Source organism: Triticum dicoccoides, chromosome 7A (assembly GCF_002162155.2).
Source record: "Triticum dicoccoides isolate Atlit2015 ecotype Zavitan chromosome 7A, WEW_v2.0, whole genome shotgun sequence".
Taxonomy (NCBI): Eukaryota; Viridiplantae; Streptophyta; class Magnoliopsida; order Poales; family Poaceae; genus Triticum; species Triticum dicoccoides.
Window position 1 is genome coordinate 69,182,381 of NC_041392.1, and position 20,392 is coordinate 69,202,772.

The window sequence follows — 20,392 nt, forward strand, 5'->3', positions numbered from 1 at the left end:
TGCAAATTATGCCGTAGGTCACGCTTTGGTTCTGCTATTTTAGATATGTTCCTAGAGAAAATTTAGTTGAGAGTTGATAGTAGCAATTATGCGGACTGGGTCCGTGAACTGAGGATTGTCCTCATTGCTGCACAGAAGGGCTATGTCCTTAATGCACCGCTCAGTGCGTTGAACCTTGAGCGTCGTCTGTAGATGTTGGGAAACATCTGACATACACGTTTTGATGACTACGTGATAGTTCAGTGCGTAATGCTAACGGCTTAGAATTGTGGCACCAAAGACGTTTTGAAACGTCGCAGAACATATGAGATGTTCCAAAGACTGAAATTGGAATTTCAGACTAGTGCCCACATCAAGAGGTATGAGACCTCTGACAAGTTTCTTAAGCCTGCAAACTAAGGGAGAAAAAAAACTCAATCGTTGAGCATGTGCTCAGATTGTCTGAGTACTGCAATCGCTTGAATCGAGTGGGAGTTAATCTTCCAGATGAGAAAGTGATGGTTCTCCATAGTGACTGCCACCAAGCTATTGGAGCTTCGTGATGAACTATAACATATTAGGGATAGACATGATGATCCTTGAGCAATTCGCGATGTTTGACACCGTGAAAGTAGAAATCAAGTATGAGCATCAATTGTTGATGGTTATTTAAACCACTAGTTTCAAGAAGGGCAAGGGAAAGAAGGGATACTTCATGAGACGGCAAATCAGTTGCTGCTCTAGTGAAGAAACCCAAGGTTGAACCAAACCCGAGACTAAGTGCTTCTGTAATGAGGGGAACGGTCACTGAAGCAGAACTACCCTAGATACTTGGTAGATGAGAAGGCTGGCAAGGTCGACAGAAGTATTTTGGATATACATTATATTAAATGTGTACTTTACTAGTACTCCTAGTAGCAGCAGGGTATTAGATACTGGTTCGGTTGCTAAGTGTTAGTAACTCGAAATAAAAGGCTACGGAATAAACGGAGACTAGCTGAAGGTGAGATGACGATATGTGTTGGAAGTGTTTCCAAGATTGATATGATCAAGCATCGCATGCTCCCTCTACCATCGAGATTGGTGTTAAACCTAAATAATTGTTATTTGGTGTTTGCGTTGAGCATAGACATGATTGGATTATGTTTATCACAATACGGTTATTCATTGAAGGAGAATAATGGTTACTCTGTTTATTTGAATAATACCTTCAATGGTCTTGCACCTAAAATGAATGGTTCATTGAATCTCGATCGTAGTGATACACATGTTCATGCCAAAAGATATAAGATAGTAATGATAGTACCACATACTTGTGGCACTGCCATTTGAGTCATGTTGGTATAAAACGCATGAAGAAGCTTCATGTTGATGGATCTTTGGACTCACTCGTTTTTGAAAAGATTGAGACACGCGAACCATGTCTATTGGTAGATATGCATGAAGAAACTCCATGTAGATGGATCGTTTGGACTCACTTGATTTTGAATCACTTGAGACATGCAAATCATACCACGTGGGCAAGATGACTGAAAGGCCTCGTTTTCAGTAAGATGGAACAAGAAAGCAACTTGTTGGAAGTAATACATTTTGATGTGTGCAGTCCAATAAGTGCTGAGGCATGCAGTGGATATCGTTATGTTCTTACTTCACAGATGATTTGAGTAGATGCTGAGTATATTTACTTGATGAAACACAAGTCTGAATTATTGAAAGGTTTAAGTAATTTCAGAGTGAAGTTGAAGATCGTCGTGACAAGATGATAAAATTTCTATGATATGATCATAGAGATGAATATCTGAGTTACGAGTTTGGCACACAATTAAGACATTGTGGAAATTGTTTCACAACTAATACCTCCTGGACCACCATAGTGTGATGGTGTGTCCAGACATCATAACTACACCCTATTGGATATGGTGCATACCATGATGTCTCTTATCAAATTACCACTATCGTTTATGGGTTAGGCATTAGAGACAACCGCATTCACTTTAAATAGGGCACCACACAATTTCGTTGAGACGACACCGTATGAACTATGGTTTAGAGAAACCTAAGCTGTCGTTTCTTAAAAGTTTGGGGCTGCAATGCTTATGTGAAAAAGTTTCAGGCTGATAAGCTCGAACCCAAAGCGGATAAATGCATCTTCATAGAATACCCAAAAATAGTTGGGTATACCTCCTATTTCAGATCCGGAAGCAAAAGTGATTGTTTCTAGAAACGGGTCCTTTCTCGAGGAAAAGTTTCTCTCGAAAGAATTGAGTGGGAGGATGGTGGAGACTTGATGAGGTTATTGAACCGTCACTTCAACTAGTGTGTGGCAGGGCACAGGAAGTTGTTCCTGTGGCACCTACACCAATTGAAGTGGAAGCTTATGATAGTGATCATGAAACTTCGGATCAAGTCACTACCAAACCTCATAGGTCGACAAGGATGCATACTACTTCAGAGTGGTAAGTAATCCTGTCTTGGAAGTCATGTTGCTAGACAACAATGAACCTACGAGCTATGGAGAAGCGATGGTGGGCTCGGATTCCGACGAATGGCTCGAGGCCATAAAATCCGAGAGAGGATCCATGTATAAAACAAAGTATAGACTTTGAAATAACTACTTGATGGTCGTAAGTCTGTTGGGTGCAGATGGATTTTAAAAGAAGACAGACAATGATGGTAAGTGTCACCATTAAGAAAGCTCGACTTGTCGTTAAGATGTTTCCTGACAAGTTTAAGGAGTTGACTACGATGAGATTTTCTCACTCGTGGCGATGCTAAGAGTCTGTTGGAATTATGTTAGCAGTTACTGCATTATTTATGAAATTTTGCAGAAAGGATGTCAAAACATTGTTTCCTCGACGTTTTTTTGAGGAAAGGTTGTATGTGATGCAACCAGAAGGTTTTGTCAATCCTGAAAGATGCTGACAAGTATGCAAAGCTCCAGCATTCCTTCTAAGGACTGGAATAAGTATCTCAGAATTGGAATGTACGCTTTGATGAGATGATCAAAGATTTTGGGTTTATACAAAGTTTATGAGAAACTTGTATTTCCAAAGAAGTGAGTGGGAGCACTATAGAATTTCTGATGAGTATATGTTGTTGACTATTGTTGATCAGAAATGATTAGAGTTTCTGGAAAGCATATAGGGTTATTTGAAAAGTGTTTTTCAATGGAAAACCTGGATTAAGCTACTTGAACATTGAGCATCAAGATCTATAAGGATAGATCAAAATCGCTTAATAGTACTTTCAAACGAACACATACCATGACAGAATTTTGAAGGAGTTCAAAAATAGATCGGCAAAGGAGTTCTTGGATGTGTTATAAGGTATGAGTATTGAGTAAAACTCAAGACCTGACCATGGCAGAATAGAGAGAAAGGACGAAGGTCGTCCCCTATGCTTTAGACGTAGGCTCTAAAGTATGCAATGTTGTGTACCGCACCTGAAGCGTGCTAAGCCTTGAGTCAGTCAAGGGGTACAAGTGTGATCTAGGAATGGATCACAGGACAACGGTCAAGGTTATCCTTAGTAACTAGTGGACTAAGGAATTTTCTCGATTATGGAGGTGGTAAAAGAGTTCGTCGTAAAGGATTACGCCGATGCAATCTTTGACACTAATCTGGATGATTCTGAGTAGTAAACCGGATTCGTATAGTAGAGCAGTTATTTGGAATAGCTCCAAAAAGAGCGTGGTAGCTGCATCTACAAGATGACATAGAGATTTGTAAAGCACACACAGATCTGAAAGGTTCAGACCCGTTGACTATAACATCTCTCACAAGCATAACATGATCAAACCCAGAACTCATTGAGTGTTAATCACATGGTAATGTGAACTAGATTATTGACTCTAGTAAACTCTTTGGGTGTTAGTCACATGGGGATGTGACCTTGAGTGTTAATCACATAGCGATGTGAACTGGATTATTGACTCTAGTGCAAGTGGGAGATTGTTGGAAATATGCCCTAGAGGCAATAATAAATTAGTTATTATTATATTTCCTTATTCATGATAATCGTTTATTATCCATGCTAGAATTGTATTGATAGGAAACTCAGATACATGTGTGGATACATAGACAACACCATGTCCCTAGTAAGCCTCTAGTTTACTAGCTCGTTGATCAATAGATGGTTATGGTTTCCAGACCATGGACATTGGATGTCGTTGATAATGGGATCACATCATTAGGAGAATGATGTGATGGACAAGACCCAATCCTAAGCCTAGCACAAGATCGTGTAGTTCGTATGCTAAAGCTTTTCTAATGTCAAGTATCATTTCCTTAGACCATGAGATTTTGCAACTCCCGGATACCGTAGGAATGCTTTGGGTGTACCAAACGTCACAACGTAACTGGGTGGCTATAAAGGTGCACTGCGGGTATCTCCGAAAGTGTCTGTTGGGTTGGCACGAATTGAGACTGGGATTTGTCACTCCGTGTAACGGAGAGGTATCTCTGGGCCCACTCGGTAGGGCATCATCATAATGTGCACAATGTGACCAAGGAGTTGATCACGGGATGATGTGTTACAGAACGAGTAAAGAGACTTGCCGGTAACGAGATTGAACAAGGTATCGGGATACTGATGATCGAATCTCGGGCAAGTGCTATACCGGTAAACAAAGGGAATTGAATACGGGATTGATTGAATCCTGACATCGTGGTTCATCCGATGAGATCATCGTGGAGCATGTGGGAGCCAACATGGGTATCCAGATCCCGCTGTTGGTTATTGACCGGAGAGTTGTCTCGGTCATGTCTACATGTCTCCTGAACCCGTAGGGTCTACACACTTAAGGTTCGGTGACGCTAGAGTTGTAGAGATATTAGTATGCGGTTAACCGAAAGTTGTTCGGAGTCCCGGATGAGATCCCGGATGTCACGGGGAGTTCCGGAATGGTCCGGAGGTAAAGATTTATATATAGGAAGTCCAATTTCGGCCACCTGAAGGGTTTCGGGGGTCATCGGTATTGTACCGGGACCACCGGAAGGGTCCCGGGGGTCCACCGGGTGGGGCCACCTATCCCGGAGGGCCCCATGGGCTGAAGGGGCGTGGGAACCAGCCCCTAGTGGGCTGGTGCGCCCTCCCTTGGGCCTCCCATGCGCCTAGGGTTGGAAACCTAAGGGGTGGGGGCGCCTCCACTTGGCTTGGAGGCCAAGCCACCCCTAGTGCTGCCCCCCTCCCTAGATGGGATCTACAAGGGGCCGGCGCCCCCCTAGGCCCCTATATATAGTGGAGGGGAGGGAGGGCAGCCGCACCCAAGTCCCTGGCACCTCCCTCTCCCTCCGTGACACCTCTCCCTCTCGTTGGTGCTTGGCGAAGCCCTGCCGAGATCCCGCTGCTTTCACCACCACGCCGTCGTGCTGCTGGATCTCCATCAACCTCTCCTCTCCCCTTGCTGGATCAAGAAGGAGGAGACGTCTCTCTGTTTCGTACGTGTGTTGAACGCGGAGGTGTCGTCCGTTCGGCGCTAGGATCATCGGTGATTTGGATCATGACGAGTACGACTCCATCAACTCCGTTCTCTTGAACGCTTTCGCTTAGCGATCTTCAAGGGTATGAAGATGCACTCCCTCTCTCTCGTTGCTAGTATCTCCTAGATTGATCTTGGTGACACGTAGGAAAATTTTGAATTATTGCTACGTTCCCCAACATCTTCATCATCCCGGTGCTCTCCATGACGAGGAGGGAGTAGTTCTCCCTCGAGGCTAAGGGTATGTACCAGTAGCTATGTGTTTGATCTCTCTCTCTCTCTCTCTCGTGTTCTTGAGGTGGTACGATCTTGATGTATCGCGAGCTTTGCTATTATAGTTGGATCTTATGTTTCTCCTCCCCCTCTTCTCTCTTGTAATGAATTGAGTTTCCCCTTTAAAGTTATCTTATCGGATTGAGTCTTTAAAGATTTGAGAACACTTGATGTATGTCTTGCCGTGCGTATCTGTGGTGACAATGGGATGTCATGTGATTCACTTGATGTATGTTTTGGTGATCAACTTGCGGGTTCCACCCATGAACCTATGCATAGGGGTTGGCACACGTTTTCGTCGTGATTCTCTGGTAGAAACTTTGGGGCACTCTTTGAGGTTCTATATGTTGGTTGAATAGATGAATCTGAGATTGTGTGATGCATATCGTATAATCATACCCACGGATACTTGAGGTGACATTGGAGTATCTAGGTGACATTAGGGTTTTGGTTGATTTCTGTCTTAAGGTGTTATTCTAGTACAAACTCTAGGGCTGTTTGTGACACTTATAGGAATAGCCCAACGGATTGATTGGAAAAAATAACTTTGAGGTGGTTTCGTACTCTACCATAATCTTTTCGTTCGTTCTCCGCTATTAGTGACTTTGGAGTGACTCTTTGTTGCATGTTGAGGGATAGTTATGTGATCCAATTATGTTAGTATTGTTGAGGGAACTTACACTAGTGAAAGTATAAACCCTAGGCCTTGTTTCAACACATTGCAATACCGTTTATGCTCACTTTTATCACTTGCTACCTTGTTGTTTTTATATTTTCAGATTACAAATACCTTTATCTACTATCCATATTGCACTTGTATCACCATCTCTTCGCCGAACTAGTGCACCTATACAATTTACCATTGTATTGGGTGTGTTGGGGACACAAGAGACTCTTTGTTATTTGGTTGCAGGGTTGCTTGAGAGAGACCATCTTCATCCTACGCCTCCTACGGATTGATAAACCTTAGGTCATCCACTTGAGGGAAATTTACTACTGTCCTACAAACCTCTGCACTTGAAGGCCCAACAACGTCTACAAGAAGAAGGTTATGTAGTAGACATCAAGGACGCCCATGGTGCGCCAACGGAAAGGCTGCGCATCTGCCAGCGCGTTCGGGCGCTAGAGAGACCGCACCGCGCTCCGGTGAGGCAGTGATGGCACCCCTGCCGACGGATTCACGCACCATTTGTGCAGACGCAATAGATTCCGATGAAAAGAGTCCGAGTGTTGCCGTTGGGCGGCCTCCCCCGGGAGTGGCGGAGCGCAAACCATATAATCATCTTCTATCGGGGCCATGATAATCGAACTAGAGAGGAATCGTTCGGATCTATCATAAAAAATCGATGGTTCGAAAAGTAGCCTTTCCGGTGATAAAAAAAAGGGTTAAATAGCTTGGTATACATTTGCTTTACAACAATTACACCGTGTCGAGCTTTTTCGGTGGTAAAAAAGGGTTAAATAGCTTGGTATACATTTGCTTTACGACAATTACACCATGTCGAGCCTGAGACCATACTTTGAATCTCAATATGGGAATAGTGTTTTTCTCCCTCCCGCAAGAACTTGAATTTGAGGGTCACCATTTCTTTGTCGAGACAAAATTCGAGTGTTGCCATTTTTTTCTTGAGAAAATTTTCGAGTGTCACAAGCTTCTAACAGAAGGGGGAAAAAAACCTTGACGACTGAACCAGAGTAGTGGCCTACTGGCCTTGACGAATATAAACTGCCCAGCGTTTGTCATAACACTCAGCAAGGCCGGTCCAGCTGGTCACCGAGGGTGCCGCACTTCAATCCGAACGAGCAGATCGTGAGTTTAATTCCTTTCGATTCTTCCTTTTTACGCAAAAAAAGAAACGACCGACGAGAGCTACACGATTTAATATGTACGGAGATAAAAGCGTTCTGATCTGTCGCTAATTTACTGCCGACTAGAAAATAGCTTTCTTGTATAAAGTTTGATCAAAGTCAAGCTTTGTAAAGTTTGACTAATTTTATTTAAAAAATATCAATATTCACAATATGCAATCAATATTATCAGATACGTCATGAAATGTATTTTTATACTATATTGTTTTAGTATTCTAGATGCTCATATTTCTTGATATAAAATTGGTCAAACTTTGTGTAGTTTGACTTTGACCAAAATTTATATGCGGAGTAAAAAGAAACCGATGAAGTACCACATAAGCAGCCACCGAGCACACCACATAACCAAATCATATCTATTGCCCTTCCTATAGAAATGGAAAAAAGCACATTAATCTATTTGTGTTTATTTCCATGTGATTTCTTCCCATGATTAAAAATATGCCATGGAAATGTGCATGCTTTTTGGACGACGTTTAGTTATGAAGTCTTACCCTTAAAGTCAAATAAATTACAGACCATAGATCTATTAAATCAAGAGACTTATATTTGTGCACTTATCTTAAGATTTTGAAATGAATGCAATACATACTTGTAGTTCAAAATCCCAATTTGAAGAAAATATGACTTTGTAATCCTTTGAGGAAATAAATACTATCTAAATGAAAATTCAATTCGGTGTCCGGACTCATCTGTAACCAATGAACAGTACATTGAAAACAAATTAAAAAAATCTGAAAATTTTACACATGAAAGTTTAGAGAATCTTCTAGGTAATGTGTCAAAGTTTGAGGTGTTTGGACATTTTAAGAGCTCATGGCATAAAGAACAAAATCCGGTCTACACAGTGCACTTTTTGAAAGTTTCTTTGAGAAGCCAATTTTGTTATTTCTGCCACAAGCTCCTCAAATGTTTAAACACCTTGAAATTTTGCACGCGCCTAGAATATTCTCTAAACTTTCGTGTGTAAAATTTCAGATTTGGTTGATGTTTTTTTTTCGATTTTACTGTTCATCGGAAGGTGCAGCTGAGCCTGGGTGCAGAAACGTCACATCCCTATCTAAAAGACTACATATCTCTCTTTCCATACTTAATTATAGTCCCGCTAGCTCTATGTATCAGACAACGCATGGTACCGATATGAGACTGTGGGTGGCCTCTTCCTACTCCTAACTATGATACCACGCTTGGGTTGTTGTGGATGGGTCACGCGACGATACCATTGCTTTGCAAGGTGTCATGTTGGCCATAGGTGCGCTAGCAGCGGACCCTGTCACGCCACAGACATTAATATTGCGGTGATGGCTAAATTAGTTTCAGTAGATTCACCATTAAATATATGTTTGTATCGTATGTACACGGCGATATACATTTTAAGATTCTTTTCATAAATTTGATTAAACTATAAATGTCTGACTTAAGATAACGCTAAAACTTTAGTTAGGGTTCCTTCGATTCAAAATAATTTTATAGGATTCGAATCTTTAGAAAATTTCCATAGATAGCATGTTTAATTCATAGGATTGGAATCCTTAGAAAGAATTCCAAAGGATTGCTTTGCACTTTGTTTTAAAGGAAATTTTCCACCCACTCAAAACTACTTTTATAATTCCTTGTTTTTCCTACTATTTGGCATCAAGCACTCTATGGAGGTGTGCGCTCGTTTCTCCTTCTTGAAGAAAAAAGAGGGGAAAACCTAGGCTCTATCTCACAAAAGAAATAAAACCCTTTTCACCTCAGCCAAATAGTAGATGACACGTGGCCCTCACATCCCTCTTGAAAAGGAAAAACCTCACTTTCATATTAAAAAAGGAAAAACAAAACTTTTCTAAAAACACATTCCACCGTGGTCAACCAGCAGGTGCCACTTGGCATAGTTGGTCGGTCGCCCTTTCTTTTCTCTTTAATGGGTTTAATTCCAATAATTTGCTTATCCTATAGAATTCAAGTGTGTTTGTAACTCGAATCTTATGTTTTTCCTATTCTTTTTTTTCTATTCCTACTAATCAAATATCTAAAATCTAACCATGTGATAGGACTACTTGGGAAAGCAATGAATGAGAGAGTGTAGTTGTCCTTGACATGATGACCGCTGCTCAACATAATATGACCGGTCACTATTGTCGTGGGGTGTGTGCCTGGCAAACCAGAATGCAGTGTTTAAATGCGGCATGGCCCATGTTGGGCACAATTTGGATAATATAAGTTATTTAGGTAGACTTATACAATTCTTTTCACATTGGATGGAGACTTTGTGAGCCAACTCAATTCTCCCACATCACAAAAAAGTAGTCCATGCGCAACGCCTGGGTAACACCATATCTAACCTTTGTCATTCTTTGCCATATTAAGATTACAGACTAATTGCAAAAGTCATCTAACTTTCGCTATGTGCATCTACCCTCTGCTAGGCTCTCAAGCAACATACCGCCAAAATAAAAATACATTAGAGACAAAAATGAAGACACAATCAATCCATACACAACGTTTGAGATCAATCATATTGTTTATTTATCTCTACTACTATAGCGTAGCAGTTTTGAATTTGGATTTACCACTTCCCTCCCAGCTTCCCGCCAAAACGCTTTTGAGGTGCTTGGAGCCGTTGATTTCCCACATTAGGTTGACATCTACCGTTCATCAATTGTCAGCGCTACATATCCAATGGCCGGATTCGCCTCTCATGCCGTGAGTCGCAGGTCCACATTGAACCAGCTGCAGGAACCACCTAGAAGCTTTATGGTATTTCCCCCTTAAGAAAATATATAGAAGCTAGAAGGTTGTTCCAGAAACTTACCCGTCTGCGGCTGGCCGGCAGGTCGCAATGGATGGATTTTTTTAGCTTGACCGAGACAATACGTGTCTTATCACATAACTAGGAGTACTACGATTTTGATGTAAAAGAAAAGGAGTACTACGATTCAGCCGTAGTAGAAAAAGGGTATGACGCACCACTATCCAGGATATTTTGCGGCCAATTAATCTAGCTAGCGTGTAGGAGTCACATTTTTCTCAGCAAAGATAGAGATTTCTACCAATCCATAAACATAGAAGAAATTAAATAGATGCTTCACATTCTAATATGCTCACTATGTCATACTTCCTCCGTACCTAAATATAAGTCTTTTTATAGAGATTCCAATAAAAACTACATATGGATGTATATAGACATATTTTAGAGTGTATAATCACACATTTTGCTTCGTATGTATTCCACATTAAAATCTCTATAAAGACTTATATATAGGAATGGAGGGAGTAATTTAGATGGTAAAGGTTTTATTAAGCAAGGCTAAAGCTTTGCATTTTCATTAAATGAGCAAGGATTAAAGAGCATGTACAAGGTCGTATTAAAAAAGAGCAAACAGACTACTCTCTAGCAAATTCACAAAAAAAAACTACTCTACAGGAATGATCGCCCCTAAGTGTTTCACCTCGGTGACATACCACAACCTAGCCCCTTTCTTGATATTGCTAAATACAGACGTAGCCAAAGATGCAAAATTGCGAAAAACTCGAGCATTCCTCATTCAAAATCTCCCATGACACGCGCTTAAGAAGATAAGCCATGTCATTGTTTGGCTGCTCATTTGAGTCGGCCGCTTTGGTCCACCAAGTGTGGGTGGAGTTGAATGATGCCAGTTTCCGAGGTTGAGGTCCTTGTTTCCAAGCCAACCTTTGATCATGCACCAAATTCTTTGTGTATATTGGCATTGGAATAGGATGTATCCCGAGGTCTCCATGTGACATTTGCAAAGATGGCAAAAGCTACAATTAGGCTATCCTTTTTTTTGCAATTTATCATTTGCCAAGCAAAAAATTGCACTTTGAAGACGCCCAAGCTTTCCAAACTGTCAGCTTGATCAACGACGAAGTCAAACCAAGAAAATGGGCATTGGATGCCGAGACAGTGGAGTAGCAAGCATTGGAGATGAGCTTCCAAATGCAAACATATAAAACTCTCCAATGTGCTCGATGGTTAATTCATCAATCAAGCGCGTGCTTTATAGGTTAGCGTGCAAAGCAGCGTGCAACTTACTAGTACAGTATATAGACCTCTCTCCACGATGTTTTGCTTATTTTGTCACCAAAAAACAAAGTATGGGAATGTCTCGTGCGTTCGCCGTATCAAATTCCTTTTTTTTTTTGAGGGGGCGTATCAAATTCCTTGTGTGAGCTCCGTTTAAGTTAACACGCTGCTGATCCACCTATCGAATACCTTCGATATATCTGTCATACGATATACTCCACACAAAGAAGCAGTAACGGGAACATCTGCCTCCGTGTGCAGACACGCATTTTTCCAGGAGGAGAGCGGTGCGTTCCACGGAACTTTCCAACCCGAACCGTGGATCGGGATCGTACGGCCCTGATCTCGCCACGTCCAGCCAGACGACCCCTTCGAAGCGACGCGACAGATTCTAGAGCGCCGCCACCGTGGTCGCCGCCGGCTCCGCTCGCGCAACAGCACACGATGCTGCGCCGCGTCGCGCCGTCGCTCCGCCGAGCCCTCGCCGCCTCCGCCGTCCCGCGCGGCGGCTGCGGCGCGCGCCTTCCCGACCCGGGCCTCTCATCTCCCCACGCCCTACCCCCGCAATGGCGCCGCTGGGCTTCCGCCGCCGCCGCGTCCTCGCTCCCGCCGCCTCCGCCGTCCCCTCCCCAGGGCCCGCCGCGGCACGCGGGCGGGGGGTCCGCCGCGTCCTCGCTGAACCCCGCCGAGGTGGCCAAGTTCGCCGCCATCGCCGAGACCTGGTGAGATCCCTCCCTGGCCCTCTGAGATGGTGAACCCCGGTGCTTATGCTCTGAATGTTTGGTTAAAATTTTGGAGCAAATTGGAGCTGCAAAAATTGCTGGGCCTGTTTGTAGGATCCGAATAGCGAAATAGGTCTGCCACGGGTCACAATGATGAACATTGTGCACAGGGAATCAGTCACTGCTGGCATAGCGACCACCAGAATTAGGTGCAGCCATGAGTTTCTTACAAGTTAGAATAGCCTGCAACAGCTAGTGTAGTTTGTCGACGCTTTCCAATGAATTTGTATACATTTTTGTTCTGTAGATATCAACATGCCTCAGATATGTTTTATACGAGTACATATCAATGTGCCTCAACATGTTCAGGGAATTGCATGAAAAGTACTACGGTGTATGGGCTACTGTACGTTGAGAATGCCTACATAGTTTTTCCATGTTTAACAATGGTTATTAAAATCAAATCTGGTGTTTGGGGTCTTTCTATTATGTCATCTCTGTTCTATGAAGAAGCATTTGCTGCCACTATGCCAGTGCAGCACTTAGTATGTGTGTATGTTAAGATGCTCAAAGTGAAGGGTGTGACAAGTTTTTCCTTTGCATATGATTGGTTACTGATGATGATACTTCTTCTGGAATAAACAGGTGGGATTCTCAAGGTCCATTCAAACCATTGCATTTGATGAATCCGACAAGACTATCTTTTATTCGCTCCACACTCTGTAGACATTTCAGGTACATTTAATGTATCCTGTATTTTGTTTTCTGTGGAGCATTGCTGTTGTGGTTGTTAGTTTTTCTTTTCCCCCGAAGAGAAGACAAGTGCTGGACTGCTTATTGTACCGTTCCTTATTCCGTATTGTGATTATTTTCCCGTTCCTCAGTTCTCATCATCAATATCGCTGCCTTTTGTTGTATTTTGCCTAAGTTCATCCTACGGTATCCACATCTGTTCTACTTTGTCTAAAGTTAATTCTTCCAGGAGGGATCCATATTCCGCTAAGCCACTTGAAGGTCTTAAAGTTATTGATGTTGGATGTGGAGGTGGCATTCTCTCAGAGGTATAAAGCTTTGTCAGCCAATTTTTTTAATAATTAAAACCTTCTGGTGGTTTACATACTAGATGGTAAATACCCTTTGAGGGTTTTTCATCTGTGTGAAAGGGAGAATTAAGTCATCTAGTTCACTGATATAGAAATGGATAATGGATATGCAATATTTTCCTTCTTACTTGTCATATTTTTTTAATGTCAGGTATCACATTATGCAACTTACTCACATTGAACTTTTAGATTTAAATTCATATTCACAACTATAGCTATAGGGCAGCCCCAGTGCATGTAGCTCCCGCTTGCGCAGGGTCTGGGGAAGGGTCCGACCACTTTGGGTCTATTGTACGCAGCCTTTCCCTACATTTCTGCAAGAGGCTGTTTCCAGGACTTGAACCCGTGACCTCATGGTCACAAGGCAGCAGCTTTACCACTGCGCCAAGGCTCCCCTTCATTCACAACTATAGCTATCTTCAGCATTTTGACTTACTAGTCTCTATAGCCTATAATGAATGTCTTATACTACCCATGGTATGTTCCCCTTGCCTACAGCCTGAGTTAAGCTTATTGATGTGTACTTATTGCATTTCTAATCTAGATATATACTCCCCCCTTTCCAGAATACTAAGTGCTAGGTGTGTCCTAACTTTATAGAAAACTTTGCTAATATGTGTGTGTGTGTGTGTGTGTGTGTGTGTAGTAGTAGTAGTAGTAGTAGTAGTAGTAGTAGTAGTAGTAGTAGATATTGGCATATTTTTCTACAAACCTGGTCGAACTTAAAGAAGTTAGACTTAGGACAAACCCCAGAACTTCAAGTACTTTTGAACGGAGGGAGTACTAACTAGTTGGTTTGAAAGTGTCAGTCTTTGCCTCGGATCAAAGTCTTTGTAGTGTTACAATGCAATTTGGACTTTGACATGTGTTTTCTTCTGTGATTGAACTGCCGGATAAAATATTTGTTGACCTTTTGGATCATCTTTGTTGGATGACAGCCTCTTGCTCGGATGGGAGCGACAGTTACTGGTATTGATGCTGTTGACAAGAATATAAAGATTGCGCACATTCATGCCGTATGTATTACTCATCTTCATGTCAATTGTTTAGTAGAAATAGCTGTGCTTATTTTCTTGTCACTTATTTTATGTATAATTTAGACGAGAAAGGTATACTGCTAAGTTTTATTTATTGGCTTCCTGCTGATAACTGTGAAACATATAATGCTAATAAATATGGTCTTATTCATACTTTGCCTGATGATATAGCACAGGATAACTATGCATGCAGTATTAAGCCTTTTAGGACTGATGACTTCCATGTTTTTTTCTTTGCCTTTTAACTTTAGTCCTTTACTCATGTAAACATCAAATGCCCCTAAAAGTGCATCGATTGTTCATGATTTTACACTGCCGGAATTGCCAGAACCATGATGGATTTATTACATTTTTCACCAACGATTTTTGCTTCATACCTTTGCAGGCATCTGATCCAACAACTGCTTCCATTGAGTATTGCTGCACAACCGCTGGTAATGACTTCCAGGGCATATTCCAGTGACAGTTAGTTTTGTAGCTCCACTATGTAGAGTAATTAACCAGACTGTAAAGGAAGACCGGCAGCTTCCAAATTTAGACAAGATAGATTAAATTGAGATATACAAGTAATTTACATCTGCTGTTTCTTATGGCTGAAAATAGCAAAACTTATATGTATTATTGTTCATATGCAGAGGATTTGGTAAAAGAGAACAAGCAATTTGATGCTGTAATTTCTCTTGAGGTATGAACATTTTTCGTCCTGTCTTACACCCCTAGCCCCTGCTGTCTTCCAAAGGTCTTTGATCAAGAATAGATTGCCTCCATAGCTCATTTACCATAGCATTCACTATCAGAGAGGTGTTTTGGTAATTCATTGATGCGTGATCCCTTTTAAAACCTTTGTTTGATATTGAAGACTGCTTTTATCATGTATTACAGGCATATAGGCTATAGCTTCTGCTAGAATCATGTGTTAGGGGGGCTGCTGGCTCTAACCACTCAAAGAATGGATACAATCTAATAAGGGATACCATCCCATTAGTTAGGACAGTTTGACTTATATTTTATTTGTCAGGGGCATCAATACAAAGAGAAGAGCCATCTGCGCCATCCAATCAATTAAGCTACAAGAAGTTCATCAATCTATTCTGCCTGCATGTGTAGTCTCCCTCATTTTTTTGTCGTCTCTCAACCCCTAGAGTCAAGTCATGTGTTCATCGAAAAGGAGACACCAGTGCAAAATATTGGGAGAACTTTGTGAATACCATAACACATAACACACTGTATAAGCTCTTTGTGAATAGGATGATTAAGTACTGTGTGCCTTGCACGTACAGCTTTCTTAACTGAAACTAGTGTACTGGATCAAAAATAAGAATTGCCTTAATATCTTTGCAGGTGATTGAGCACGTCGCCAATCCTTTGGAGTTCTGCAAATCTCTATCAGCTTTGACAGCTCCTAATGGTGCCACTGTGATTTCTACAATCAACCGGTCAATGAGAGCATATGCGGCCGCCATTGTTGGTGCTGAGTATATTCTCAGATGGGTCAGTCTCATTGTCCATTTTGCATTTTTTTTTGTTTCAATTCCTACAGAAGATTGATTCACATAGTTGGTAGTCTATTATGTTGGGAGTAATATGCCATTTCACGGTCGCTAGCTTAGCAAAATCTTGACTCCTGAGATTGTAAGATGTCCTAATGCTAATGCTCATGACCCATGAGCAGTCTCAAGCCAAAAGAAATGTCGTTCAATTCATCAGCCTAACATATGGCTTTGTGTATGCAAATGGTAGGAAGGGCCGTGTTATCTTGATTTTTAATATGCAAGGTTGCACAGCTCACAGATAAACAAAGGTGTATGGATATATTGATCTGTATAGCTGTGTTTGTTGGGCTAGAATTCAATAAGGGTTCAGATCCTCCAAGGAAATAGAGTGCTATCATGTTCATTTGCAAAATAATCAACAACCTGTTTCAACATATGCTCGTTCCTACTAAGGTTGATGCTCCGATGAATCTGAATCAATGATACTGTACTCCTAAAGTCTTGATGGTTTTCTTTGTACTTTTACAGCTTCCTATAGGCACACATGAGTGGTCCAAACTAGTCACCCCCGAGGAGCTAGTCCTAGCACTGCAACGAGCCTCAATCTCCGTAAGCTACTAATCACTCCCACGCGATGATCTTGCCGGCACTTTATATAACTGACAGCTTTGACATCTTGTCTCCAGGTGGAGGAAATGGCAGGGTTCTTCTACAATCCGTTGACTAGAGAGTGGTCCCTGTCTGATGATACTAGTATAAACTACATTGCTTACGGCATCAAGAAAAGCGAAGCACCCTCAGCGACACCACAGTAGCAAGATTAGCTAGTCGTGGTTGGAGAGGATGGATCGTTTGTGAATTACTGGAACAATTTTTGGGAAGCAAAACTTATGCCACTTAAGATCTTGGCAGTGATCACAACCAAGTAGCGGCAAAGAAAGGTTGTACTCCTGGAGTAGTCTTGTTTTCTTTGAGAAGTTGATGGGAGAGACCAGCTAACAAGTAGTGCTAGTTTAGTTTCCACTGTTTGTAATAAATGTATGCTTCATACAAGTTCATCAAGTTTGGGGTAATCCCCTGATCTACATCACATAAACAGAAATATACTACCTCTGGGCAAGCAGGAAATGTCAAGTCAAGTGAAGGCTAATGTTTTTTGGTCATGTTCATGTCTGCATTTCTATTTGCATTTCTTGTACTTGGTAGATTGACAATTTGTTATGCTAAATAAAACGGATTTTCTGGAGGGGAACTCAAAATATATTCTGAATTTCTTAAGACCAAAGCCATACTTCCAATGCCATTTTTGTGCCGTGAGGAAATATATAATAGTCAAATTTTGCTACTCCCTCCGTCCTTTTAAGTGTGTACTTTCTACTTTGTTGGAGGGTCAAACTATCTCAAAGTTTATCCGAGTTTGTGAAAATATATATCAATGTTTGTGAAACTAAATAGATATATGATGAAAAATATATTTTACCATGAATCTAATGTTACTAATTTTCCTTTTTTCTGAACATAGTACAAATGCAAGCAACTCATACATACACGCACACTCATCCCTCGCACACCCTACCCATATGAGCATCTTCTAATTTGATGGCATAAATGTTGGTGTATTATTGTATAAATATGGTCAAACATAAAAAAAAATTGACTTTCAAACAAAGTTGAAAGTACACTCAGGACAGAGGGAATACTCCTTAACCTGCAAGCTTATTCTCCATTGCAGATTTCCACTCCATTTCAAACTTAAAACAAGCAAAGTCAGCCTGATGAAAACATGAACATACCAACCACAGGCTTGAGAACAACCACCAACATAGCATTCTTCTCTTGTACTAAAAATTAGTCCTAATCTCAACCATGATAACATACTGGAAGAGAACCAACCTTACACAGTCTCATATATGATGGATCCATACACATCGGACATGCAACACTACTATTAAGGTTCAAACACAAGTACACAATATCATCGCTTGTTTATTAAACGCAGGATGAACTGCCTACTAACGGTTCGATCAGCCATAAGGCTAACTACAGGGATGGCTGAAGGTGGCAGCCAATAACACCAACGCATTACAGTCATAGTAGTAATAACCATTTCATTTTGCAACCAGACATGCTCATGCACCATCATCATCTTCGACAGTGTTGACGCGCTCGCACTCATCGATCCATTCACTGTATCTGCAGGAAAATTAATATGATCTTCAGTTCCTGGTCTCTGACGTATTTGCACCAACTCACTAGTCAAGAGTTATTTGTTGAATTTGACTTACATATCAATAGGCTCAGTCAGCGCTGCACCAAAGAAAACAGAGAATTAGTACAATACCAGAAACATGTAGGTCAGCAAGGGTAAAAAATTCTACTGAACACTGTTTCCTTTACATGAGATAGTTATACACAAACTTGAAAACATGTGGCACAACAATGGTTAACCCTCTACAACACTGTTTTTCATTTAAGCAATATTATTATACAGGTTCAGTTCTGAACTTGTGATGATGCAGGTTTGTTTCAAGCAATTCAGTTAACTCAGACTTGGACACGATAAACATAGGGAGCCACATGACCTGCCTTACAGACATGATGGTGTGATTAATGGCAACCAGGTAAGAATATAACTGTACATGATTGCTACCTCGGCTCTGCTTCATTATGACCTAGTTGATTAGAATGACTAAACCCCCAAGAGTATATGAGATGGACATGGCTGTAGGAAATTTATAGATAAGCTATACCCTGTTCTTAAAGCTGTAAGCATTAGTTTGAGAAGAAACAAAAACAATTGAGATGTCTAGAGCCAAATTTCTAGCTGAGAATCAATCAGTACAACATCTGCATTAGGAGGTAAAATCTGCAGTTTTATGTAAAATTTGGGCATACCGTTTACGGTTGTGCTGAAGCTTTCCTGGCAGATTCGACAATTTGCCTCACCAATCAGATTCTTCATATCACTGAAGAAAAAAAGGGGGAAACCCCAGTCACAATGCTGAATTGATAGCCATCCAATATCAACCAATGAACAGGAAAACATGTGAAGGTAGTACTAACATTCGGCATTCAACACTGCTCCCGTGATTGCAGAACGGGCAGGAAAAGACCGTGTCGAGCTTGTCCATCCGCTTCTTAGGGGGTGGCTTAGCAGCTGACTTTCTCTTCCCCATGGTTCAACTTCTTTTCTTCCTTCAAAATCTACCAAGTGTAATTGTTATAATCCATCAAATGATGATAAGACAAATAAAAACATTAATGGAGTTGCTAGTCGCAAAGAGCATGCCACAACAAGTATTACTCCCTCCGTCCCATAATATAAGAGTGTTTCTGCGTTTTTGACACGTGTCAAAAACGCAGAAACGCTCTTATATTATGGAACCGAAGGAGTAGTTAATATCTTTTGAAAATGGCAACGATTATACACAAGGAAACCCAATGCAATCTGCGTAGTGCAGAATTGCAGAGTCCTAATTACCATAAAAGCAAGCACCGAAGGGATTTTAGCCAGTACCAAGCTATCTGGCACGCCATTTTCTTCTAGAAGCAACCAAAACTTGTAACCACACAAGATAGCAAACCAATCACCTACGAATTGGAATCCAGGAACACGATACCAATGCCTAATCCTGCCGCCATGAACAACGCATCCACTACCAAACTATCAACAAATCGACCAAGACGTGCTTAAACAAGAGATAATTTGGCACAAGCAGGGCCCCCAATCCAACCCAATCTACCTCTCCCCGTTGAGAATTCGACGAGAACGAGAAAATTTTGGGGGTAACCCTAGCCATCCATCCGTACCGCACGGGCCAACCCCAACCCACGACAAATCACGAAGACACCACCCGGGAACCCGGTCAAGAGCGCCGCCGCGACACGGATCGCGCCCCTCCCTCCCAGAACGAACACGAATCGCGCCCCCGACACGAGCCAGGGAGAACCGCGAGAGAGAAAATCCACGTCGGGGGCGTCGGGACCTCGGGGCAATCGGCGAGGCGCGCGGGCAGGGGCCGAGAATGCACGCGGATTCGAAGGGTATTGGGTGGGGATTCGTCGTGCTCACCTCGGGGCGCGCGTCGCGTCGGGCGAGGAGGCTTCGGGAAACGCCGGGAGAGGAGGAGGAGGAGGAGGAGAGAGCCCGAACGGAAACCCCCCGTTTTATGACGCGACTCGCGACACGCGGCGTCGGCCAGAATCGCCCTAAACCCTAAGAAAAAAACAACTCAAAAAGAAAAACCCTAGGAAAAAAAAATACTTGGGCAAACACAAAATGAATATAAGTGCTATATCTCGCTTATAGCGAGTGTTCCTTCGGGGTCTATCATCAAGCATTTTCACCCCGCTGCCGTATTGGGCCGGCCTGTTTCTCATCTGTTTCTTCCGTTCGCTGATTTCGAT

General features: G+C 41.9%; 2 protein-coding genes across 2 annotated transcripts; one reads left to right on the plus strand and one right to left on the minus strand.

The window, feature by feature from the left end:
• The first annotated feature begins 12,009 nt into the window (after positions 1-12,009).
• Positions 12,010-17,154, plus strand: LOC119331612 (ubiquinone biosynthesis O-methyltransferase, mitochondrial-like). The gene is made up of 9 exons (XM_037604776.1): positions 12,010-12,352; positions 12,998-13,087; positions 13,335-13,413; positions 14,394-14,471; positions 14,878-14,926; positions 15,128-15,177; positions 15,834-15,983; positions 16,514-16,594; positions 16,672-17,154. Exons 1-9 carry the CDS (start codon positions 12,075-12,077, stop codon positions 16,798-16,800), a joined length of 984 nt encoding a protein of 327 aa, XP_037460673.1. The 5' UTR covers positions 12,010-12,074; the 3' UTR covers positions 16,801-17,154.
• A 604-nt stretch (positions 17,155-17,758) lies between these two features.
• Positions 17,759-20,177, minus strand: LOC119330913 (transcription elongation factor 1 homolog). Its single transcript, XM_037604049.1, has 5 exons — positions 20,058-20,177; positions 19,049-19,189; positions 18,881-18,951; positions 18,271-18,292; positions 17,759-18,178 (listed from the first exon to the last, which is right to left on the minus strand). Exons 2-5 carry the CDS (start codon positions 19,159-19,161, stop codon positions 18,115-18,117), a joined length of 270 nt encoding a protein of 89 aa, XP_037459946.1. The 5' UTR covers positions 19,162-19,189; positions 20,058-20,177; the 3' UTR covers positions 17,759-18,114.
• Between the last annotated feature and the right edge of the window lie 215 nt (positions 20,178-20,392).